This window comes from Syngnathoides biaculeatus, chromosome 4 (assembly GCF_019802595.1).
Source record: "Syngnathoides biaculeatus isolate LvHL_M chromosome 4, ASM1980259v1, whole genome shotgun sequence".
Classification (NCBI taxonomy): Eukaryota; Metazoa; Chordata; class Actinopteri; order Syngnathiformes; family Syngnathidae; genus Syngnathoides; species Syngnathoides biaculeatus.
In genome coordinates, this window is record NC_084643.1 from 23,297,410 (window position 1) to 23,324,485 (window position 27,076).

At 40.4% G+C, this 27,076-nt stretch overlaps 2 protein-coding genes across 5 annotated transcripts in view; both read right to left on the reverse strand.

Annotated features, from left to right (window-relative positions):
- Window positions 1–107: 107 nt before the first annotated feature.
- snrnp27 (small nuclear ribonucleoprotein 27 (U4/U6.U5)) lies at window positions 108–17,823 on the reverse strand. Its single transcript, XM_061817025.1, has 6 exons — window positions 17,635–17,823; window positions 9,215–9,341; window positions 6,827–6,930; window positions 2,452–2,531; window positions 736–800; window positions 108–419 (listed from the first exon to the last, which is right to left on the reverse strand). Exons 1-6 carry the CDS (start codon window positions 17,669–17,671, stop codon window positions 365–367), a joined length of 468 nt encoding a protein of 155 aa, XP_061673009.1. The 5' UTR covers window positions 17,672–17,823; the 3' UTR covers window positions 108–364.
- Window positions 17,824–17,952: 129 nt separating this feature from the next.
- Window positions 17,953–27,076, reverse strand: part of add2 (adducin 2 (beta)) — a 33,722-nt gene continuing 24,598 nt past the window's right edge. For 3 of the 4 annotated variants that reach the window (XM_061817866.1, XM_061817867.1, XM_061817868.1), the window contains 3 exons: window positions 23,725–23,851; window positions 21,700–21,777; window positions 17,953–19,085 (listed from right to left, as the gene is read on the reverse strand). In XM_061817866.1, coding sequence (XP_061673850.1) covers window positions 18,835–19,085; window positions 21,700–21,777; window positions 23,725–23,851 — 456 coding nt within the window. In that variant the 3' untranslated portion in view covers window positions 17,953–18,834. The remainder of the gene's footprint in view (window positions 19,086–21,699; window positions 21,778–23,724; window positions 23,852–27,076) is intronic. The other variant, XM_061817869.1, reaches the window with a different exon arrangement.

Sequence of the window (27,076 nt, forward strand, 5' to 3'; positions counted from 1 at the left end):
TGATCATTTCTGACACTGATCTGCCAATGCATTTATTTGTAGTGTCATTAATATAGTCACCATAAAATGTTTCAAAAGGCAAGTAACAACAAATTAAGACAATGCACTGACTTGAAAAGATCTTTTATTTCAGTACAATTACACAGCATCAGGTTTCATTGACCTCATGTTTGCAATGGACCATGCTTCAAAACTAAAATGTGGTAGAAACGAAACAGAGACAAATGATACTGTCTACCAATAATCGAAAATATGTATGGAAAAGTCCAACAACCTACAAGACCAAAGATCACAAAATAAAACGAGATAGCCCTAAAACAATTACAACAAATGTATGTTTTGGGAGTGTAGCAGCAATAGCGTTTCACGCGATGAAGTCCAATGGTCTGTTGAATCCACCCTTTCTGTTCATGTATTGCCTGGAAAATAAATATAAAAAGGAAAAACCATTACATCACCGTTACCCTCGCAACACTTGCAGATGACATCATCAGGTACCAATAGGGAAGCCAGATTCTCTGCATAGAAACACCTGCAGAGGTGATTGGCTATATTGGCAATTGCAGTAATAGCGCTTGCTGTGATGGGACTTAAAACTTGACATTTTGAACTAGAAATCTGACCGACAACAGATAACTAACATTACAGCCACGTGACAGCATGGCACAATGAAACAGTAAGATTTGTTTCCCATTTAATTTCTCCTCTCGAGGATAGCTTATACACTTGCCATACCTGTATTTTCTCTTCATGGTGGTATTGACAGCATACGCATTGGTAGCTCCTTCACTCTTCTTACCCTGTTTGAGAACAGAACATCTCTTTCAAATAGTCCCTAAAGTAATACTGAGGAAAAGTGTGTTAGAGCCAGAACAAAACAGTATTGAAATTGGAAATATTGCCAAATTCAAATGGCTCAACCAAAACACGCAGCTTTTATCTCAGTCTTTGCATGGCTAACACTGCATACTGCAATTGTGGACCCTCTAAAATCAATTAGGTCAGTAGTATGGGAACATTTTGGCGACCTGGTTGAGAACACAGATGGAAATAAAAAAAAAAAAACAAGTGACAAGACCCAGATCACTTGCCGCAAGTGTAAAAAAAAAAAAAAATAATAAAAATAATAACTTCACAAAGTCATGTCAAACGTGTTAATGCACCTTCATAGACTATCCTGAAATTAATTCAAGTGGGCCACAAATGAAAACACATCAGATTAGTTTACTCTAACAAATGTATCAATTGACCTTGCCATTCCAATACTTTTTGAGAGGACTCTGTGAGTATTGGTATATTATCAGTCTACATGTTTTGTTGCAGGGCGGCACAGTGGCACAGCTATGGAGCAGTGGCCTAACCATTCTGAGGACTGGGGTTCAAATCCTGGCCCTACCTGTGCGGGGTTTGCATGTTCTCCCTGTGGCTGCATGGGTTTCCTGTGGGCACTCCAGTTTCCTCCCACATCCCAAAAATACACAACATTAATTGAAGACTCTAAATTATCCCGAGGTGACATTGACTGTGAGTGCGACGTTTGTCTGTCTCTATGTGCCCTGCGATTGGCTGGAAAACAGTTGAGGGTGTAACCAGCCTCCTGCCTGATGACAGGTCTGATAGGCTTTAAGCACTCCTGCAAACCTTGTGAGGATAAGCAGCTCAGAAAATGGATGGATGGTTTTATCATCTGCATTCAAATATCTGAAGGGTTACAACATCATGACTATGCTAATGTTAGCATGTCAATGGGATTTTTCATTCAGATTAGCATGAATCTAGTAAAAAAAAAAAAAAAAAGCAAGCTACATAGCCTTTGCTTGTTTTAAATATACTATGTAATGCACTTTGTACGTACTCCATTTAACTAAACTTCAGGTGGGAGTGGCAATAAACAGCTTGAAGGCTCTTGAAAGATGAAATATTCACTCGTTGCCAAACTGCTTATTATACTGTTAATTGAAACATGAAGAGCTCCTATCTCAAGTATGCACTTGCAAGTCAAAGCAAAAATGTGTCCAAATGGCAGCTCCTACCTCAAAAAAGTCCCAAGATTGCTCAATTGTATCACAATGCCCCACAAGAACAAGTTTCTTTCAGCTTGTCCCATTTTGGGTCGCCAAACGTGACACCTCAGATGAGTGCTCATATTTGTTTGGTACAGTTTTTACGCCGGATGCCCTTCCTGACGCAACCCCTCTTGAGGAGCAGAAGCCCCAGTGAGATACAAACTCACGACCCCTGGTTTACCAAACCAATGCTCTAACCACTGAGCTAGGGGGCCCTCTCGCAATGCAGCATATTATAAATATCCTTGCTACACATCTGTTGATGAAAAAAAAAAAAAAAAAACAGTGGTAACAAAAATAACAAATATGACAAAAGTAAAAATAAATTCAAATTTCATGAAAATTACCCTGCGCATGCTGGTATTTGCACATCATACAGACTCACCTTAGTTGAGTCAAATGTTGAAAAGCCCATTAGTTTCATCATCTCAATTTCTTCTTCAGTTTTGCCTTGCATGTCCTCAGCTTTATAAAAAAAAAAAAAAAAAAAAGAAATGGTGCTCAAGTGTGTGGAATTTCAAAGGTGCAGATAAGTTGAGACCACGGACAGTCAATGCAGTGGAACCTCCAAAGCAGAGAACACAGAAAAACTGTACAATGTGGAGTGTACCAATTAACTCAAAAAGTTAAAAAAAATAAAAAAAATTAATAATAATAATAAATAAATAAATACTCCACAAGTGTGCTTGATTTTATTTGATTTTTATTTTTTGTGCCACTACAAAATCACCTGAACGAAGGCACAGATGTAAAGTAAACCAACATAATACAACATAGGAAAATGTCTGTAATCTTCCTGTATATCAAAGAACTTCATCTTCTTCTTTCCTTTTCGGCTTGTCCTGTGAGAGGTCACCACAGCGTGTCATCTTTTTCCGTCTACAGTGCCCTCCATAATTATTGGCACCCCTGGTTACGAGGTTTTTTAATTTCTATTTTTTTCCTAAATAATATGAGACCTTAATGGAAAAAAAGAAAGAAATCCAACCTTCAATACAAGTGCATTTATTCAGTGGGGGAAAAAAATCCCACATAAGGAAATAATTATTTGACATCAAATAATGTGTCACAATTATTAGGACCCCTGCTGTTAATACTTTGTACAACCCCTCTTTGCCAACAAAACAGCACCTAATCTTCTCCTATAATGTTTCACAAGATGGGAAAAGACAGAAAATGGGCTCTTCAGCCATTCCTCTTTGTAGAATCTCTAAATCATCCAGAGGCCTGGGTCCTCTCCTCTGTACTCTCCTCTTCAGCTCACCCCACAGGTTTTCAATGGGGTTGAGGTCTGGGGAATGAGCTGGTCATGGGAGGAGCTTGATTTTGTGTCTGGTGAAGCATTTCTGTGTAGATTTGGCCATATGTTTAGGGTCATTGTCACCCATCTTCAGCTTTCGAGCAGAGGGCAACAGATTTTGATTTAAAATGTCCTGGTATTTCAAAGCATTCGTGATGCCATGCACCCTAACAAGGTTCCTAGGCCCTTTGGAAGCGAAACAGCCCCACAGCATCACTGACCCACCCCCATACGTCACAGTGGGTATGAGGTGCTTTTCAGCATACCCATCTTTTGTGGCACGCCAGACCCACTTACAGTGTTTGTTGCCAAAAAGCTCAATCTTGGTCTCATCTGACCAAAGCACACGGTCCCAGTTGAAGCCCAAATTCCGCTTGGCGAACTCCAGACGTTTGAGTTTATGATTGTGAGTGAGGAAAGGTTTCTTCCGTGCATGCCTCCCAAACAGCTTGTTGGCGTGTAGACAGCGCCTGATGGTTGATTTGGAGACTTTGTGACCCCAAGATGCTACCATGTGTTGTAATTCTGTAACAGTGAGCTTTGGAGATCTTTTGATTTCTCTTATCATCCTCCTCACTGTGCATGGTAGCAAAATAAACTTGGGTCCTCGTCCTGGTTTTACCAGTTGTTTTGAACTTCTTAATTATTCCTCTCACAGTGGATATGGGCAGCTGCAGTTGAGTGGCAATCTTCTTGTAGCCTCTGCCTGACCTGTGAAGGTCGACGCACATCTGCCTCACTTGTATGCTATGTTCCTTTATCTTTACCATGTTTAAGAGTGGATAAGAGAAATGGCCTCTGTGTCACGTCATATTTATACCCTAGGGAAACAGGAAGTGGTGAATTACTAATTAAATGTTCCCAACATACTTTGGTAAACGTTGTAAACTACTGTAGGAATGACAGAAATGCTTCAATTATATTTATTTCCTGGGAATTGCTAAGGCTGCCAATAATTGTGGAACAGGTGATTTAATAAAAATAATTATTTTTTAGCCAGGGATTTTTTTAAATTTTCTTACAATTCATTTGAGTTGGTTACATTTTCCTAAAATTTTCAGTGTGACAGTATTCTTCTGCAATAAACACTGAATTTATTTTAAGGGTTTTAAAACATCTTAACCAGGGGTGCCAATAATTGACCCCTCCGTACAGGGCACTTAACCACGGCTCCTGAAGTGACGCCACGCCACGTGCGCTTCGTCAGACAAACAATTAGCAAAAAGGGCGGCGCAGCAAAAAAAAGAATAGAGCGAAACTGTCCGTTTTACCGGCTGATTTCTCACTCGCATTCTTAGCTAACAGTGAAATATCGTTGAAAAGCAGACAGCAGGGCTTCAAGTATTTCAGCGAGGGGTATTTACATGCATATCGACGGAGAAACCATTGATATTAGCGCGAGATCTTTCCAGAGTCAGAGGAAGACCGAGAAGCCACATAATATAATATATTATAACCCAAAGACGAATTCGTCATTGACAGTTTCCTATTTTCGTGTTACATATCACACTTGTGTGCAGAATCTGTACATGTATCTGTATAGCCGTTTGTGAACCGCCGTATGAAGGAAAAGAAGGCGAGGCTTGATTTACGAGTTGTTTCTCTCGTTTTCTTTGTGTAACGTCACGCGCACCCCTCAATAATTATTCTTGAATTTGTGCCGAACCTACGTAAGTCCCGACCGAGTACGACAATCACTACTTTAGTGTCCTCAAACATCCTTCCTTCATTCTTAGTTTCTCGGTGCACGTCGAAGGCTTTTAGGACTGCTAGTCCAGTTTAGCTTAGCTCATTAGCCGCGAACAAAGGGACACGTTTGTGCAGTCAGATCATCGCAAAATATCGCTCAACACAGATCAAGTGTGTCAATCATTCACACTTAGCTATGTTATGCAAGCGAAGAACTGCTACTTCATTTATATGAAACATGTATTGAAAATCAAATATAGGGCTTACCTTCGTGCAAACATATCTGTTCCGGTTGAAGGATTCAGTTGATCATGTGGTCTTCCACAAAGTTTGATCCATCGAAGACATTTTTCGTACTGGGTCTTCGGTTTTGGAAAGGGTACGAATTGAACTCCACCAACTAGCCTTTCAGGATACCTGTCGTCACTATTATAAAGTCCGTGACTATACCTCTTAACCATATCTATTGTTAAAGAACCCAAATACGCGATAAAACACTAACAGAAGCTATACTGGACCATACAACATTGTCTGAGGAAACTGCGGGTCCAAAAAAGGGGCGTGGTTTATGCAGGTTTCTGGCCTCTGATCGGTCAGCGACGCGGATGACGCAATTTCTACGGAGGGGTCAATTATGGAGGGCACTTTAAGCCTATCTCGTGCATCTTCTTCTTTAACACCCACTGTCCTCATGTCCTCCCTCACAACATCCATCAACCTTTTCTTTGGTCTTCCTCTCGCTCTTTTGCCTGGCAGCTCCATCCTCAGCACTCTTCTACCAATATACTCTCGCCTCTGAACATGTCCAAACCAGCTACGTCTGCTCTCTGTAACCTTGTCTCCAAAACATCCAACCTTGGCTGTCCCTCTTATGAGCTCGTTTCTAATCGTATCCAACCTGTTCACTCCAAGCAAGAACCTCAACATCTTCATTTCTGTCACCTCCAGTTCTGCTTCCTGTCGTTTCTTCAGTACCACCACCTCTAATCTGTACATCATGGCCGGCCTCACCACTGTTTTATAAACTTTGCCCTTCATCCTAGCGGAGACCCTTCTGTCCCATAGAACACCAGACACCTTCAGCCAACTGTTCCACCCTCCTTGGACCCATTTGTATAATCAAAGAAAATTTTTCATGAGCTGGACTCCAAGAACTAAAACGTTTTACATAAACAAAAGGCCATTTCCCTCAAATATTGCTGACAAATCTGTCTAAATCTGAGTTAGTGAGGAGTTCTCCTTTGTCAAGATAATCAATCCCACCTCACAGGTGTGGCATATCAAGATGCTGATAAGAAAGCATGATTAAAGCAAAGGTATGCCTTGGGCTGGCAACAACAAAAGGCTATCTCTGAATTTTGCACATTTACTTAATTGTAGGGGCAACATGGGGTGTGGGGGTGCACAACACTCTCAAAAAAAGGGGAGCAAAAACAAAAGTGTTGTTTATGATTTTGTCTGGTGTACAAATTCATGCAACCAGTCAGATGCTAACATAAATAGCATGAAACTAAAATCATAATGCCTCAACTTGCAACACATTTTCTATTGGTCTGCTTTGTGTTAAAAATGGGTGGTACTTTGACTTTTTTGTTTTATTAGGTTGCGATTGGCTTCTTAAAATGTTACTCAAAACATTCTATAGATAATGAAGGTTTTATGACATTTTAAGTTTGGAAAAAAATTAACTGACTTCATGTTATTTCCTCTGGGAAAATTCCTTGTGGAAGTCAAACTCAACTTTGGAGGTTGTGCAGTATATCTTTTCTACCTGATATTTGAATAGGTTTCGATGACTTCTCTTTACGTTCATCTTCACGTCTGTCTTTTTGCCTCACAGGAGAGAGAGATGAGGAGCGATGGCGCCGAGGAGACCTGCAGAGGGAAACATGGACAGCTGGAAGACGAGTTATCACAACTATTTAGTGTAAGGATCGCTGCAAATGAATGAATGAAAATTTTGTACGCTGGACCCCCATTTGAAAGAAGGATATGTTCCATACCCACCGATTGGTGATAATACAGAGGGACCATATAAAATAACTGAATTAAACTTATATTAACACACACAAAAAAAAATAATAAAATCACAATTTCATCTAATAAGTGAGCTATTCTAAAGGTGAAATGTGTAATTAAATAAAAACTGGCTGTCTGTTTGCACATTAATGCTCACCATTTTGAGACATCGGTGGTTTCATTCCCCTGCTGCCCATTTGCAACCACATACACTTCAAGACAATGTATTTTCATTTCCAGGATTGACCTCTGCACCAGTCAGTGATAGTCCTCAGTCGAAAAGGGAGCCAATGTTTGGATGCTGACGTTTTAATAAGGGAACCTCTCCCATTTGTAGGATTTGGAGATTAATCTTTCTCTTGGCTCAGTCAATGAAATAAGTGTCTGAGAGAAGTGTGTACTCCACTATCCATGAGTTTCATTGACAATTTCTACATTTATTGGGAGTACAGACATCAATACAAGCCAGACTTTTAAGAGACAAGGGGTTAAGTTATTAACTGCAAACATTTACTGTGAACGTTAATCACCCCCCCCCCAAAAAAAGATAGTGGACTTGTTGACACAGCTCAAGGTCAAAAGGATGGAGGATACAAGGCGCAGACGGATTCATGAGTGTCATCCAAACAATTGGATGAGTGAATGCAAAACGCAAAACACACTCTCGAACTAGCCTAAATACCATGTTAGGTCTGACGGATAGGATCGGCTTTTATCAATACTGAAGTCCAGCCCACAACACGCCAAGATCTTCCTCCCACCTCGCTTGAAACCACCATCCACTACGATGCAAAAGGCCCTTCCTCCACCCAGGAAGAATCTTATCTGCGAATCTGACTGATATCTGCAGATCTTTTACAGAGTAAGTCAGAACTCTAAGGAGATCAAGCATTTTTCATGCTTTGTAATTATAAGGGCGGCCTAGAGGTACATCTGGTTAGATCATTGGCCTCATAGTTCTGAGGACCAGTATTCAAATCCTCGCCCCGCCTGTGTGGAGTTTGCGTGTTCTTTCTTTGCCTGCGTGGGGCTTCTCCGAGAACTCTGATTTCCTTTCACATCCCAAAAACATGCATTATTTGGAGACTCTAGATTCCTTCTAGGTTTGATTGTGAGTGTGCCTGTTGTTCATTTCTATGTGCCCTGCAATTGGCTGGCAACTAATTGAGGGTGTTGCTGGCCTTCTGCCCAAAGATTTCTGAGATAGGCTCCAGCACTCCCGCGACCCTTGTGAGGAAAAGCAGCTCAGAAAATGGATGGAAGGACATTTTATTTGTTTTTTTTAAATTGATGTTTAGCAGTAGTTAAAAAAATTGAAGTTACTATTCAGTATATTTAGTCACTAACTCCCCACAGGTGGGGTAGGATTCTAAAACTGGTCCTCAGAACTGTGAGGCCAACGCTCTATAGCTGCTTCACTGTGTTGCCCGTTTGGCCAGAAAAATACTACACTAGATAAGATGTTGTTTGTGTCTAAATGTAAAGAAGAGTGGCGCGCCATTGAGTTCATGGTAATGATGACTTTCCCAACATGGCCACCAAGTAGGTACCACAAAAAGGCTGGCTGGCTTATCTAGTGTTAACCCCTATGCCCGGGAATCATAATAAAAGATGTGAGGTTATATGACTTTGTGTCATTTGACTGGTGAACTAGATTTAAACATCACTAGCGCTTAAATTGGATTGGTGCAAATAGCATTCAAGAAGGAAGTCACAGTCTCTGACACAAACAGTTACAATATTTTATATATAGAAGAAGCAAGTGACTAATCATTGTAAATGTATGGTTACTTTACAGCAGAAGTACTAGAAATGTTTTTCTGGTCTTGTTCACTCCTTTGACTTATCCAAGGAGGTCCCGAGAGCATAAATGGAACTTCAGGCCAATGCACATGCATATTATATTAATTAGTCTGCCAAAGTAATATTTAGAAATTTTACATTTGTGTGTGGATGGTGGATTTGTGGAATGGATCCAGGTGGCAGTGGAAAAACTCAACTGATCCATACGACTCACGTTAATCGCCTATTTTGAGTTCAAAATGGAAAATTTCAACAAAATGTGATTGATTTGATTGTACCGGTATGTCTATTATACACAAAATGCATTACAAATCACATGAAAACAAGAGTCCCTTACCTTGAACGTCTCCTGTGTGGAGATCGGGAACGACTTCTTCTCCTTTCTCTGTCCCGATCTCGTGAACGATCCCTCTCCCTTCTCCTTCTGTCACGTTCTCTTGAAGTTGACCGGGAACGCCTCCTCTCTACACATAATAATGCAAGAGTGGAACCCAAAGTAAGTATGTGCGAGATAGTATTTCAACAACATACTGTTACTTTCATGTATAATCCCCTTTTATCCCCCAAAATTGTAAAACGTCAATAGTGTGCATTATACATGGGTATAGGGAAAAATGGGGGGTGGGTGGGCATTCGCATAACATCAACGTAAGCTGCCATCTAGAGGTTTTGAAAAAGCTGTACACTTTCATTCCAATATGCCACCGCCACCTAGAGGTTATGAAAAAAAGGTGAAGCCTCCACATCCACTCTATTATGAGAAGCGTATGTATAACTGCATGTATGTACATTGTGCTTACCCTGAAAAAATTGGTGATTTTTTTTTTTTTTTTTTTTAATGACTCAACGGGTCCCAGGTTCAATCCCGGACCCGCCTGTGTGGCGTCCGCATGTTCTCCCCGTGTCTGCACGGGTTTTCTGACTTCATGGTTTCCTCTTACATCCCAAAAACATGCAACATTAATTGGACACTCTAAATTGCCCCGAGGTGTGATTGTGAGTGGGGCTGTTTGCCTCGATGTGCCCTGTGATTGGCTGGCAACCAATTCAGGGTGTACCCTGCCTCCTGCCCTTTGACTCCGAGGATAGACTCCAGCACGTCCCACAACCCTTGTGAGGATTAGCGGTTAAGAAAATGGATGGATGGATGACCGAACAGCAGCCAATTTCTTTACAGGAATGTTTTGTTTAAATATAATCAATCCAACAGGCAGGAGGCCAATTGCAGGGCAGATTGAGACAAACAAACATGTTTATTTATTTATTGTTTTTGAAGTACGCGTTGGACTTATTTGAAAACAATGCATATTAGAAAAAAGGAAAGGTGTACCAAAGATTAAAATGTGCCTGCCACACGCTTTGTGTACGTTGGAGACGACTCCGTCGTTTTTTTTTTTTTTTTTTAAATACGCATTGTTCTCAAATGACCCAACATGGCATTATAAATACATCTTGGGAATTTGAGATTGAGAATAATAATTCCTACCTGAAGTCAAGTGATCGCTACAGTCTCGTGTGTATTTGGTTGGGCACCATCCATCACGTTTGATTGCCGAAATCCATCATCTTTTCTCATCTTTTCAGCTGGTATTCCGTAGAATGATCTCTTTGAAAATCTGCCTCGTCTGTTGTAATAACCAACAGCACAACCAGTCTCGGGCATTGTGAATACTCTGCTCCGGTTCAATGTCCCCCACACTGTCAAGCAGCTTTTTGACCGGCAATATGGCGCCGTGAAAATGGTGACGTCACGTGCACGAGCTCTATCGTCAGTGCAATCCACTTGTCGTCGTCGTCACAGTAACGAGTGTATCCAGTCGCATTTGCCTTGACAAGATTAAGCCCAATGATCGTAAAAAAAAAAAAAAAAAAAGGGATGCAGTGGTATCGTAGTACATGACTTAATTGCAGTAGTCTGACAGTGCAATTATGAAAGCAAATTTGTCTTGTAGTCTGATTGGGGCATTATGTGTTGACTGTCTTATACTATGTACCCACCGGATGCGAAAGACTACTTTGGATGCGAAAGACTATTTTGGCTAACTTCCCTCGCTTGAGTTGAAAACCAAACAAATGATCCACACATACAAAGAAAGTAGAACAAATGAGCGCAGAGATTGTGTAATAATGTGAAATGACAAGAGGAAAAAGTATTGAAACATGCCAACTGGTAATCATTAAATACTTTGTAAAATAGATCTTTATTTAATATTTTGTACAAAAGCCTTTGCTTGTAATGATGCCACTGTATGGAGAAACAAGTTGCATGCACTGGTCTGAAGTAATTTGGCCCATTCTTCCACACAGGCAGTCTTCACATCTTGAAAGTTCTGTGGGCTTTTTTTTTTTTTTTTTTAATGAACCTTGAGTTTCAGTTTCAATATATTTTCAACTGGATTAAACTCAGACGATTACTTGGGCCATTCCAGCAGCTTCATTTTGTTTCTTTGACACCAATTGAGAGTTTTCTTGGAAGTATGTTTTAGATCATTATCCTAATGAAATGTCACCGTCCTTTCATTTTCATCATCCTCAAAGATGGCTGCAGATATTTGTCAAGAATCGGTACATTTGCCCATTCATTCTTCCTTTAATAATGTAAAGTTTACCAATACCATTTGATGGAAAGCAGCCTCATACGACCATGTTTCAACCTTTGATCTTCACTGTAGGTATGGTGTTTTCAGGATGTGCAGTGCGATTTCTCCTCCAAATGTTGTGTGCATTATATGGCCTTCTGGAGTTAAATCTTTGCTCTCGTCAAACCACAACCACAACCACACACAACCACACACACACGCACACAACCACACACACACACACACACACACACACCACACACACACACCTCACTGTTTTCCATGTGACAACACTACCTGCTAATTTCAGGTCTCTTTGAAGTTCTTCACTGCCTGCCTCACATTCCATGTCGCTTATCTCTTTTTTTTACATCTTATAATAGTAGACTTTACACTGATTTGATCAGTTTGATCAGTATTGGGCAGTAATTAGCATTTTATGATAAGTGGCTAATTGGCTTTAATCTAATATTTGGCTGATCTGATCAATGACACTCCTTAAAAGATTTAGATTTACTTGGTGTCGCTAATGTGTACAACATATTTGAATGCAAAAGTTTTTTTGTTTTTTTTTTTTTAGCCTTGACACTTGTCTTTTGATGTAATACCATTAATATGTCCATTATACTGGATCAGACAACAACTCAAATTTGGTCTTTCACAAGTGCTCTATATGAAACTACTGCAATAAAATATTGTATTCTGATACCACTATGTTTGTGCCATCTTTTACGATCACTGGGCTTTATCTTGTCTACTTAACTGAATATACACATTACCATGACGACAACATCACAACATGGATTATAAGAACAAAATTGGGAAATACGCTTGGTAGTGATCACCATTGCTTGGGAGATTTTGTTCCTTTAAAGACTGCTTGGGGTACACGTACTTTTAATACGATACGCCTCGCAAGCAGCCAACAAAGCGTTATGTATACTGGCAACTAGTCCTAGTAAACATGGTTGCAGTAAACACGGCAGCGTTACGTCGACTCATGATCTAAACATTGTATCTGTGAAATAAATTAATTACAATTAGCAACCATTAATGTTGGTTTGACCTGAATGATTTGAATACATGGTCCGACCAGACCGGAAAGGTCCAAAGGCACATATCTTAACTGGAAAATCTGACAGGCCACCAACAAACAAAAATGTCACAAAAAGTAGATCCACAGTACTTAGTGATTGTACTTCCTACAATCTAAGAGAGGAGCAGATATTTGTTCTCTGTCACTATGCCTCACTGTCATACACAGAGGAACACTAAATGAACACTTTTTTTTAGCAGTTACACTTGAAGCCAGAAGTTTAAATACACTGTGCAAAAACATTTAAATTTTTTGTCTCAGTCTGAAGTCAAATCAGACTAAACAAAATTATTTATTTTTGTTTAATGCCACAATAATGAGTGAGAGAATTTCTTCGGGAATTTTATATTATTTTAAACGAGGTCAAAAATTGACATACATTTCCTTAGTAACATTTTCTTTGAACTGCACGACTTGAGTCAAGCAATTTTGGTAACCTACCGCTAGCCTCTGACAGTACTCTGCTGGAATCCTGGCCCATTCCTCCTGATAGAACTGGTGTAACTAAGTCAGGTTTGTCAATTGCCTTGCTCGGAGACGCCTTTTCAGATCTACCCATAACTCTTAGATGGGATTCAGATCAGGGCTTTGTGATGGCCACTCCAAGACAATATCTTTGTCATCATTGAGCCACTATTTAACCAATTTGGTATTTTCCTGAGGGTCATTGTCCATTTGGAAGAAACATTTGCACCTAAGTTGTAGCTCTCTTGCTGATGTTTTGAGATGTTGCCTTAATATCACCATATAATATTCTTTCTTCATAATGTCATCTATTTTATGCAGAACTCCAGTTCCTACTGCAGTTAAAGAACCCCACTACATGAAGCTACCACCTCCATACTCCACACTTGGGATGGTGTTCTCAAGTCTACAAGCTTCCCCCTTTTTCCTCCAGATGTAACATTGGTCATTTTGGCTTGCTCCACTTTAGTCACCATCATCTTTGGCTTATCGTCTTGGCTTTTCTTTAAACAGAGTAGTTTTTGTGTATGTAAACCTATGACCTTGAAGAAAATAATGTAAAATTTTCCAAGAAATTCTCTCCCCAGTTATTGTGGCATTTAAAGGAGAAACTCAGTGGTTTGAATTAACAATGTATCCAATAGGTCATGTAATATGTACTTTATCTTGACAATGTGATGTTAAATCCACTCTCATTTAACAGGGTTCATACTGAGTCGGACCCAAAAAATTTAAGGGCTTTTTAGGGCATTCTTAGGGGCTGACACGGAAAAAATTTAGGGCCAACACGAAAAATTTAGGGCCATCGTGGGAAATCAAGAGTAAGGAAAAAAGACTCACCCAATGATGCCATCGGCTGTTCTTGGTTCATCAAAGGTTCCAGTACCTCAGTACCTGTGACAGTGATCACCTGTCGCCCCTTGTGGTAGTTCGCATTGATATGACCATTGTCAACGTCTTCACATAACAGTATACAGAAAAACTGATTCTAACTACAATTGCAACTATATACAGAAATGTCTTCAACTGATGTCTGTCTCAGCACCCCTACTCTAGCTCCTTGAGCCTACCCAGTGCCTCCTCTATTTGTTGCTGCAGAGGTGCCAAAGTGGCTCTCTTGTCCTTTGCTCTGCCTCTGAGTGCATTGGCCTCGGTGATAAACCTCAGATTCCTCTTTTCTTCTGCCTGCTCACACACCCTATCAGCCTTCTCAATAAGCGTAGATATGTCAGTCTCCATTCTGGCTTTTTTGACTTTGAGGCAGTAGAGATGAAAAGTGGGCAGCGATGCCAAATGTAGCCAGGTACGAAGTCTTCCTTTCCCCACAGTGGTAGTTTTTAGCAATGTCACTGTCTGGGAACATGACTGCAAACACTTTCGAATTATTTTCACAAGATTTGTAACTGTAATGGCTGCAGATCACTTTTTAAGTCCACACGATCTCTGCCTTTAACGAGTCCGCCTTCGTGTATTGAACTACGTTCATAGAGCCTGACTTCTGGCTGGTTGAAGTCGATGGCTGGACAACTGTAGGTGCGCATGCACTGCTAGTACCACTGCCTGAAGTTGATGCTTCACTATCTTTATATTTTAGAAAAAGATTCATACCAACGGAAGATGAGAGAGTCTTCGTCAAATCAGCGTGTCTCCTTTTTTTCCCGGTGCGACTCCAGCGCTTTGACGCCCATCTTTCCTAGCTGGTAGCTCTGCTTGCACAGATTGCAGTAAAACATGTGCCGATCTTTTGCATCTCAACGAACCCAGCTTCCAAACTCCTTACTTTCAACCCAAGCATCTTGAAAAATGCACTTCCCCATGATACAAGTTGGATCGATGAAAGACGTAACGAAGACGAAGTGAAATGCCGACTCGCGGAAACAAACAATGGAATATCGACAAGATGGCGACTCGTTGTCAACACGGTGACTTCCGTTGACAATGTCCGGCTGTTTTAGACGCCAGACAGATCGCTATTTTTTTTTTAAATAAAAGAATTTTTTTTTTTTTTCGGGAGAATTTTGGCGGTAGAGGTCCTCCCTTTGATTTTTTATAATTTAAGGCCTTTTTAGGGGCTTGACCGGTTTTCGCGGATTTTAAGGACTTTTAGGAGCCCCTAAATGCACCTTCGAAAATTTAGGGGTTTTTAGGGACTTTTAGGGACGAGTGCGAACCCTGTTTAATAGTGTTTTGAGAAGATTTTTATCGACAATTACGAATTTTCAGGAGTGCTGCCATTTTTGCGACTCACATGACCTACGTGGGCGTATGGAACGCGTTATGGCCCGTTCCAAACGCTTGATTACATGGGACACCATTATGCCCAGCGTTGATTTCTCAGATTTGTCCTCATTTGATGAAGAAATAGAAGTATTGGTTGATATGTCCGCGGCATTGTTCTTGGCCACCGTCCGCGATGAACAACACTGCCGATGGCGGCGGCGATAAACAATGCCATTGACAATGACGCACTCAGCCATGAGCGACGACAACGGCGGCTTGCCGCCGTAATGAGCCACCTCGGTGCCACCCCGACCAAAGCCGTGATCAGCTCGTCATACCCGGGCCGCGGCGTTGTGATCGATCGCGGCTGAGTATGCTACATACTGTCAGGCCGTCTATTGTTAGTTAGAACTGATCCGCACGTAGTGTAAATATGGCTCGAAACAATCAGGTAATATTCCCCCGAGAGACTTCACTCGATTGTGAGATGTTCTCTTCTTCGAAAAGAGCTTTTGTGTCTGAAGAGGCGTGTCCCACAGTAGGGGCCACAGCGTGTTTTCAATGGCGAATGCCCGGAGTGACGTCACAGACAGTAAATGCAACCAATATGGCGACCACTTGGATGTCGAATGAGACTTCCGCAACTTTGTGCATGGAAGACGCGCTCTCCTCTCATATTTATTTTTTTTAGTAGACATTGAAGTGAATAATGTTACATGTATTTTTCATTTCAATATCTATTTTAGAATGTTTATAGGGATGACACTTGACCTTTAAGTGTACTTTATTGGAGAAGTCACAATAATATTTGCAAATCTTGGAACTAACTGTGCACATAAGGTGCAGCACGTTGTAAGGCATCATGTCTATTGTGGCACCTTGTCTATTTAGAAGAGGGTTCAAGACCTTTACGATCGTGAAAATATGGGAAATAAAAAAAAAAAATGGAAACCAAAATCTGCGAATAGGCGGGCCTGCGAACGATGAACCGCGAATGGGCAAGGGGACACTGTATGTTACCTTACGTACTAAAGTACTTGTATGAAAGAGTTCTCGTTATATGATGCATACTCAAGTATTTTTTTTTTACATTCCTCCAAATTGTCAACTTGTGAATGGCAGCCATGTTGCATTTATAAATACCAGCATGATCATTTAATAAGAAACATTCAACCATCCATTTTCTGAGCCGCTAATCCTCACAAGGGTCGTGGGAGTGCTGGAGCCTATGCCAGCTATCATCGGACAGGAGGCAGAGTACACCCTGAATGTTGATTGTTTCTATGTGCCAGTCAATCCCAGGGCACATAGAAACAAACAACCATACTGACTCACAATCACACTTAGGGCAATTTAGACCAGGCGTCCCCAACACATGCATGCTTACCCGCAAACACCACTTAAGGCGGCTCCGAGAAATGTTCTAAAAATAGCACAGGTTACAAATTATTAAAATTATTACTTGTTTTATATTTAGAATCTGACTTGCTTCCATGAATGAAAATTTTGAAATAATGCCATATAATATTAAGTATATATTTGTAATGTATATGGAGTTTCATTATTTTGGAAGTTTGCCGCAAACATCTCATGTAGGCCTTCATACGATTGGTGCTCACGAAGTAGCCTTTAGCATCAGAAAGGTTGGTGACCTCTGATTTAGACTCTCTAATGTTGCATGTTTTTGGGATGTGGGACGAAACCAGAGTGCCCAGAGAAAACCCACACAGGCACGGGAAGAACATGCAAACTCTACGCAGGCAGGGCTGGGATTTGAACCCCGGTCCTCGGGACTTTGAGGCCAACACTCCAAACAGTTGCACTACCATACCATATAATAATTAACGATTTGGGCTTTTTTATACTTAGAACTCAAGGTTTCAGTCATACATTTCTAATGATTGATATACATTCTGGAGATGTCAATTTGAGCGGATTTGCAACATAAATGGTGGCATATTACCTTTATCCCGAGTTGATTCTCACAAACAAGAGCTGGTTTTATCCTGATCCAATATCAACTACCAATATATAGGCAGGTATTTTGAACACGTTATAGTACCTATTTATGGGAACTGAAGTTCTTTACCAAGCAACATCGGTATCAAGGTAGACTTCACTTTTCTCTATTTACATTTTTTGTCGTCATAGATTGCGGAGGTTGTAAAACGTGAGAGCATTTTGACAAACTGTAGAAGGTCGTCAGGAAAGATACCTGAAAAGTCGACAAAGCGTGTTCGTGGTAGACAAAAATACAATAAATTCGAGGACGGAATTAATTAAACAGATAATGTAGAAAAGTAGACAGTAAACATGGTGTTACATTCGGAGGTTTTCTAAAACTGTTTTTAATCGACCAATACAAACAAACAAATATCATGTAGTGTACTTGCTTACCACGCCTTGGAGGAGATCGACTCCTGCTCCTTCCCATTTTAAGCAGTCAACTATTTGGTGAGAGTTGAAGAAAAACGCGTATAAAGTAAAGCAGGAAGGAGATTTACTTGAAATTTTCGACGAGTCTTTCAACCGATGACCACCATAACTGAGTGAGGTGGAGCTACAATTTCCGGTGCTATGACGACAATTCCGTTTCTGTCTTTTTTCTACAGCGCCCCCAATCGAGTCGGATGTGAAAGTACGAATCGTGCAGGTGCTCATAGCTGATTTATTATGAGGGTCAGTCATCCAGGAGAAACTGTTCACAACTTGTTTCAGTTGCTTTGAAATAAAACTTTAATGACAGTTATATGGGAAACTTGCAACATTCACGTATTCATTCTAAATATAAAACAAAATCATGGGCAAATATAGCATCAGCATTTCGTTTGCACCAGGTAACTTAAGCAAAGCATATTTGACAGTTTAGAGGTATTTTGCATAAACATACACAGACATACGAGGAAAGTGGAATGTTTTAGTGCCATCGGTCTATTCAGAGGATTCTGAGTCTTCAAGCTGCAATCACAAGCATATTTGAGAGCCAACTTTGTTTTTTGCAAGACAGAATCAGTCTTGCCAGGTTTTCAACGTCTTTGCTGTATTCCTGCTATAAGAACATCTATAGGAGATTAACAATAAACAGCTTTCAGAGCATAATCAGTAGCGATCAGTATACATTTGTACATGTAATGCACACATGCTCACATGTACATCTGCACTATTGATGTGATGTTTATAATTAAACCAGAAGATACTGTACTATGATCAACCAAGTGCTTTTCTAGTAATACCAAGGGACCGATTCTAAGTAGTGAATACACGTGATATATGCAGTATGGAAAACGAGAATCATAGTCTATGTTTCTTCTACAGTAAACTAGGTTTGAACAAATGTAGGTGACAAAAATACATGAGAAATACAAAGGTTTTGTGTGATGAGTCATAGTAGTAGGTTGGAGCTGACCCAGTGTTCTTTTTTTGAACCAAAAAGTAAACGTCTGACAAGTCAATAAAATCTGTCAATACAAAGTGTGTAAATGGCTTTTACTGACAGTGTTTGAATATACCTGCAGTGAACGCCACACATCTGTTACTGCATTGTACATTAAGAAACATTTCACAGCAATATTTCATCAAGGTTTTGCATTTATGAACTCAAGTTTCTGCTTTTTCCTTTTGCTTCTTGCTTTTTTTCAGAAACGATGGCGGCTTGAACTTCTTCTTCTTCCTGGACGGGGACTTGGATGGCGAAACCTCAGGCGTGCCGCCGTGCGGTTTGGCAGGCAAAGGATCTGGGGCCGAGGTGTCATTGGTTGAAAGAGCCTTCATCCCTTTCTCGAGTTCTTCAGCCTCCTTCTCCTCTTCGCCTCCATTCTGTATGACCGGGGAGTCCGTTTTTGTGTCTTCTGCTCCAAGGATTGCCATAAAATGAAAAAAAAAAAAAAAAGCCAACATTTTAACAGTCAGACACAACGTCTTGAGTGTTGTTGAGGGGTAGAGACAAATGCCATACAGTACATCTTATCAGTGCAGATGAGCATGCGCTCTATGTGAGATGTGTGCGGTTTCTGTACTTACTAGTGTGACAAGACCAAAGCACCAGAGGTGTGCCCTATGAATCATTTGTGGAGTAAGACAGAAAAGGACAGACAGACACAGAGGGGCACAGGTACAGGAGATACAGTGGGTACAGGGAGAGATGGATCTGTATCAACACTGATAACCTATAGGTAGCAAAATATTTTGACTCAAGATACAGGCCAACTGGTAAATCATTGTTTTGATGTTTATGGCTAGCCAAAATGTCCTCTGAGAGGAAAGGAGACGGCAGCTAAAACGTGACACCCAGTGTTACTCCCCTTGGACTGAAAAATAAGTGGATCAACTGTCACTGCGATCTCGGATGGAAAATACTTGCAATGAAAAACGTTCACAGGAAATACCTGTTGCAGGTATGGGGTCCAGGTAAAATTATAGTGGTGCCTTGAGATAAGAGCGACTCGACTTGGGAGTTTTGAGATGCTAGCTGTTGTTTGGTCGATATTTGTCTTTCAATCGGGAGCAAAAATTTGAGTGTTGTATGATGGCAGCGACCTGAACTCAACTCACATCCCAACAAGCACCAGTTTGACAGATAAAGTCTTCAAAAAGAGGTGCCCAGCTGTTTAATCCCACACCCAGATGAAGATTATTGTCAAACTAAATAAAACAAATAGAATTACATGTGTATTTAAAACAGTTTTGCCTTAATGAAGTCTGTTTAGGTTAAGGCTAACAAATGTTGCAAAACATCATCGACAGGTTAAAAATACCATCGGTGTCACACCGTTATGACTCTTTAAAACAGGGCTAGCAAACCTATGGCCTATGGGCCAGAACTGGCCTATCAGTGGGTCCAATATGACCTGTGGGCATTGTTCTCCTAAGCACAGAAGTTTGAATTCATTTGTACAAACAGACTTTTATATGTAAATGCATAATCTTATTTTGATACAAACACCGTAGAATCGGAAATGCTTTGAGTCACGTGTTTGGAGCTGAGTGAGAAAGAAAGAGATCAGCGCGGTGCAGCACCCTTCTAATCCAAATGCACTAAGAGAGTGAAACTAAGGAATGGTATCAATTGTATGAATCACATCATGTAACTGTTTTTTTATACCATCTCAGTTTTACAAATTTTTCTAAAAGGGAGCCCAGGTACACACTTGGGCTTCCAGAATGACTAGCGCTTCCCACACGATAGAACTTGATCCAACCACAGTCATGTAGTTGGGAGAGCGGCATGAGTCTGCCATCCGCCGCTACCGCACATAATTTCTACCGCTACAATGTGTAGTAAGCAAGCGAACTATGCCTACACTCTGAAAATGCATGTTCCCTCGAGCCCACAGTTTACAGAACAACTGAGTGGTTATTTAAATTGTGTTGTATATTTTGTTGCGCAACACATTATGCAAGATTATGCAAGATTATGCAAGATTGTGTGTGTGTGTGTGTGTGTGTGTAGTGTGTTGAATTTAGAAGACATTTATGGTTATGTTACAGGAACTTTAAGCTATGACTACTTGAACAAACGGTGGAGCAACACGTGCAAACAGACATTAAATACTCACAGGCATATATTCTTTATCCTTTGCAAAAAAAAAACTCAATAGTACTCTAGTTTACTGAGTCCATTGTCATCTTCTTTGTGAGCGTCTTTATGACTGTATTATGCTTCCTTCAGGTGGCCAAGGGGCATACACAAAAAGCAGCAGCACAATTTCCATTGAAATGAAGCAAAAACTGTTGCATCGCTTACATTCTATTAAATTAATCACTGACACTTTTCATAACACACATTATTATAGATAGCTTTTTTCTCCATTACAAATACAGTACTTTTGTTTGTGGGTAAAGATGATTTGAGACTGTGTTTTGAGTTACAAACGTGGTTGTAGAGCAAATTAAACTGTTACCTCAAGGAACCACTATATGGTATATTTTCATTGAAATGTGCTTAATTTGGATCTGGTCTGTATTGTATGGTTGTATCTATCTAGTCTGCACGGGAGTTGTCAACTTTTTGGGTCCAAGCTGTAGCTGCCCCCTTTATACAAGACCTTATTAGTATTACATATAATTGGGGAGTAATGTAGAAAATGTTATGCCTGTGGCCACTATCACTTCACAAGGTCACCAATATTTGAAAATCAATTATTCATTAATTTTACCACAACAGTGTATGGTGTTGAATTTAGAATCATGTGAATTGGCTTGTTTATTGCATGTATTAATCTTTAGTCAATTCAACGTGAACTTCACATGCTTATTTACATTTTTAGATAGCCTTGTACTATCCAGAGGTGGTTGGTGACTACTATGAGGAGTAACATGGCCATCAGTGACCATTTTAAGCATGAGAGGGTAAAAGCAGACTTGATCAGACTTGTTCATGAAAGATTGCAGCAGGAAGCCGGGTCATGGAGCCACTGTGCATGGCATGCAGGAAAAGCGGTGAGTGAACCTCCAAAGCCTCACCTGAGAGGGTGGGGTGGTTGGGTACAGGGCCCTTTGTGGGGGAGGTAGCAGGAGACGTGTCATTTGCCACCTCCTCCTCTACTTAGACAAAGCACAGAATTACACACTAACAGACTGAAATAATTGCACAGCTGCCCATAAACTTAAGCTGAAAAGGAAAATAAAGTAGGCAGTGGCGGATTTCCAAGATGGTTGTGTCAAGTAGAGATGAGGCTATAAATATTGTGGTATCGATACGGTAATATTTGCACATATTTAGAATAGATTTCCTGTAGCAAATATGAATCGGGGTGCACGGATCACTCTCAGGTTGAACAGTGTTCAACTGATTAGCACATCTGCCACACAGTTCTGAGGACTCGGGTTCAAATCCAGTCTAGCACGTGTGGCATTTGTATATTCTCTCTGTGCCTATGTAGATTTTCTCTGGGTGCTACGGTTTCCTCCCACATCCCCAAAACCTGCATGCTAGGTTAACTGAAAACAAAATTTCCCGAAGGTGAGAACGTGGGTGCAAATGTTTGTTTGTTCATGTGCCCTGCGATCAGCAGGTGACCAGTTCACGGTGTACCCTGCCTCTCGCCCAGTCTTCTTCTTCTTCCTCTTTTCCTTTCGGCTTGTCCTGTTAGGTGTCACCACAGCGTGTCATCTTTTTCCATCCAAGCCTATCTTGTGCAACTTCCTCTCAAACACCCACTGTCCTCATGTCCTCCCTCACAACATCCATCAACCTTTTCTTTGGTCTTCCTCTCGCTCTTTTGCCTGGAAGCTCCATCCTCAGCACCCTTCTACCAATATACTCACTCTCTCCCCTCTGGACATGTCCAAACCATCGAAGTCTGCTCTCTCGAACCTTCTCTCCAAAACATCCAACTTTGGCTGTCCCTCTAATGAGCTAATTTCTAATCCTATCCAACCTGTTCACACCAAACGAAAACCTCAACATCTTCATTTCTGCTACCTCAAGTTCTGCTTCCTGTTGTTTCTTCAGCGCCACCGTCTCTAATCCGTACATCATGGCCGGCCTCACCACTGTTTTATAAACTTTGCCTTTCATCCTAGCGGAGACCCTTCTGTCGCATAGAACACCAGACACCTTGTGCCAACTGTTCCACCCTCCTTGGACCCGCTTGTATATCAAAGAAAATAAGCAGTATAGAAAATGGATGGATAAATCATTTCCCCCACTTTTTCAATTACTATGTCTGAACGCTTGATTATAAAATCCTTATAATACTATCTCAATGTGGATAAGCAAAAGGTGGAACATTTCGAGAAAGCATTTAAGTCATCATGATTACCACCCAAAAAAAAAGATGAATTGAAGTTAAAAACATCTGGCTCGTAGTCGTAAAAGATGACAAAATAAGACAATATTTTCCATCTTTGACAACAATAAATGATAACTGAGGAAATAAAAAAAAAAGGTATCAGTGTTGTATTAAATCCAAAGATTGTGGTACTGTATTGCCCATCCCTAGCGTACAGACGAATATCTATTACTACGGTAAATACAAAGAACACGGTTGATGAATGGCATGCACCAAAGACACATAAACACAAAACATGGGTTTGATAAAAGACAATGCATTTCACAGTTCACAGCCACAGGAAGTTCAAAAGTACAGGACAGTGGATATTTTCACTCTGGTTTTGTCCAAAAGCATGCACAATATGTTTGGTTTGTGAGTGTAAATGGTTGTCCAGCTCAGTACTATGAGTCAGGCCTCTGACTAGATCAGTCTGGACAGGAACAAAAACAAACAAAGTTTAACCCCGCCACACACACACACACGAGTGTGCACGCGCAAACACACACACACACACACACACACACAAACACACAAACACACACATGCGCGCACAAATATTGCAATGTTTGCAAACATACTTTCTTAGTTATAAGCAGTATCATGAGGAAGTTCAACTCTAAATGACAGCTTTAGTATTAGCTTATCTGAGAACAAAGTTTGACATTAAAATTAAACAGCATATTTTGATCAAGACTGGCTGAATGAAACCTACCATTGGTTTTAGTGTCTTGTTTCTTCTGCACTTCCATGCGATAATTCTCTAGCTCCTGGTCTGTCAACTGATTGAAGGGGTTGGGAGTTTCCGGCTCTGGTGGGACTTGGGGTGCGATGACTGGTGACTAATGAACAGACGAGCCCAAAGAAAAGAAAAAATAAATCATAACTCTGAACTGTAGTATGGCGATACAGTACCGTTGTGTTCAAAATGTTACCAGTATGTATATGAGAGTCCGTGAGAACAAGAACAACAATAAAACTATGTACATGCTCCTGAGGCTGTGGAATTTAATAATTAATTGAAAGGATCATGTTCAAATAAAGGACATCATGGAGTACAAGTCGAGAGGTAATTCATTCTGTGGAAAAACAGATGTGAATTAAGTGAAGACAGCAAATGCTTTATATGAATTTCTCTCTGACAAACAGAAAGGGGATCATTCTAGAGTCTAGAATGAAGATATTGTTCAAAAGCAGGCATGTGCACACATCAAAGCTATCTTGAGCCCCTACACTGTTTCTTCCTGAAGCAAAAGCGCCTCTCTGAGGGATTCATTCATTCCAGGTGTGGTGGCGTATTAGTCTGACTTCGGTCCAGGCGGCATGGGTTTAGTTCCCGCTCAGTGACAGTGTGAATGTGAATGCAAGTGCTTGTCCTTGTCTTTGTATGTCTATGTGCCCTGCAACTGATTGGCGTCCAGTTCAGGGTGTAGTCCGCCTTTTTCCTCATGATTGTTCAAGTGCTGTTTATATATGTATTGCATTTATTTGTACATTGTTATTGTTTGGGGGTCTAATTTCCGCGATTTGTACATACAGTACTGTGCACACTTTTTTTTGTTCTCTCTAGAAAAACGACACAACAAAAGATATGTACAAAAAGACAGGAATTGTGTTCAAGGAAAAAAACACGTATAGGAGAAACGGATTTTCATGAATGACCTCTTATCGAATGACCGCTTATCTTCACTAAGGTCATGGGAGTGCTGGAGCCTATCCCAGCTATCAACAGGCAGGAGACACCCTGAACTGGATGCCAGTCAATCCCAGGGCACATGGAAACAAACAACCATTCTGACTTACAATCATACTTAGGGACAATTTAGACCAGGGGTCACCAACACATGCATGGTTGCCCACAAACACCACTTCAGACGCCTGTGAGGCATGTTCTAAAAATAGCACAGGTTACAAATTATTAAAATTATTAATTGTTTTAAATTTAGAATGACTTGCTTACATTAATGAAAATTTTGAAATAATGCCATATGATATTCAGTATTTATATATTTGCAAACTATATGGAGTTTTGTTATTTTGGAAGTTTGCCGCAAACAGGTCATGTAGGCCTTCATATGATTGGTGCTCACGAAGTAGCCTTTAGCATCAGAAAGGTTGGTGACCTCTGATTTAGACTCTCTAATTAATGCATGTTTTTGGGATGTGAGACGAAACCAGAGTGCCCAGAGAAAACCCACACAGGCACAGGTTGCCAGTCAATCGCACGGCATATGGAGACAGACAACAGTCGTACTCACAATCACACCTAAGAGCAAAGTAGAGTCTCCAATTAATGCGAGTTTTTAGTATGTTGGAAGAAACCGGGGTTTCTTTCTTTCGGCTTATCCGTTTCGGGGTCGCCACAGCGTGTCATCTCAGATGAACGCACATATTTGTTTGGCCCAATTTTTACACATAGACAGAAACAGCCGCACTCACAATCACACCTAGGGGCAATTTAGAGTGTCCAATTAATGTTGCATGTTTTTGGGATGTGGGAAGAAACCGGGGTACCCGGAGAAAACCTACGCAGGCACGGGGAGAACATGCAAATTCCACACTGGTGGGGCCGGGATTTCAGGTAGCCTGATTTCCTCCAACATGCTGACATGTGTGGTAGGTTAATTGAAGATTCTAATTTTCTCTTATGTGTTAATATTACTGTGGCTGACTTTTTATTTGTGACCTGTACTTGGCTGTGCCCCCTCAAGAATGTGTAACTTGAACTGGCATTGGCATGCAGACATGGAGACAGGCAAGAGCAGACTCCAACCCTTAGCGGTTCTTCTTTTGTTTCTGATGTTTTTACTCGACAAGCGAGTCGTGATGAAATTCTCAAGTCTACAAATGACAAGAGAAAAAGGCATACTGTGTACTAGTTACTTCTATCTAGCGTTGAAATAGTGGATTGCAGCCAAAAGAATACTGTAGTGCACTCTGGAAGTTCAGCTTTTCCAACACATATTGCAACAACGGTAGCCATCGTATATCAAAGAACAACACCGTTTCACAAAACCAAATGCAAAAAAACTTAGATTTAAGCTAATTTAGGCGGTGTTGATGTTTGTCAAGGAGAAAGCTGGCAACTTCAGCTTCAAGATGGATGACTGTCATGGCGTATGAATAAATCCGAAATTCTTTTCTTATGAGAATGTAAGGAATTAAACGCGGAGGCCATAATAAGTAAATGATTAACCAAATACAAACAATGATCTTGCCCAGTAAACAACTGAAAAAGTTAGACAGTGTCCCTTTAGTTTAACGGGTGTGTTGGTAATGTGCACATATGAGCTAATAGTTCATAAGAATGACAGAATAAAAACTGGACTGCGCACAGGCCCCTTTCACGTGGCCAACTCTTGGTCAGGGCAAAACATTGCTTTGGGTACTATTTCACGTGAAAGTTGACATCCTTTGACATCCTTACAATCGTACATTGTGAAATATAATAACATCGAATTTAATTGGAATATGTTAGGTTTAGCTTTTTTTTGTTGCGATGTTGGCTGTCAAAACCGTAAGTGTGTTTCAGCTTAACCTTCATAATTAATTATTATATATATTTATCGCATCATTTTCCATAACAATGTGTGTATGTTTACCATACTTTTTACCCTGACCAGACGTCAGAGCCTGTTAACCATGGCGGACCCAATGATGGATGCAGAGTGTGCAGTCCAGTTTTTATTCTCCGTCATAGGTTCATACGTTTGGTTTAGCTAAAGCTCTTCAACATACAGCTTTATGTGCAAGGTCATTATAGGTGAATCTCATTATGTCATATCTAAATAACGTCATTGAGACTGTATGTAAATTGTGCACTAATTAAAATAGCATATATTAGCAATTGCCACGACTTTACACGGATAAAGTATGAGAAAACCCCATTTCCACATAACTCAAGTTTTAAGAGAGAACTTCTTCCCCTAATATGTTTAAATGAGAACATGTTTTTGTTTAGTCAATTAGATCAAAGAGAAATCTACAGGGAACACAGAGGGCAGTTTAAAAAAGGCGATCTAAATATATGTATCTTTTCTTCTTCTATAGTGAAGGAGAGCATTGAT

Excerpts from the sequence above, each read along its gene's own strand:
- snrnp27 (XM_061817025.1), bottom strand. The coding sequence starts at position 17,671 with ATGGGAAGGAGCAGGAGTCGATCTCCTCCAAGGCGTG. Across the intron at positions 6,931-9,214 it reads CCACACAGGAGACGTTCAAG|GTCTCCTCGGCGCCATCGCT; the intron begins GTAAGGGACTCT and ends TTCCCTCTGCAG. Across the intron at positions 420-735 it reads ACCATGAAGAGAAAATACAG|GCAATACATGAACAGAAAGG; the intron begins GTATGGCAAGTG and ends TTTATTTTCCAG.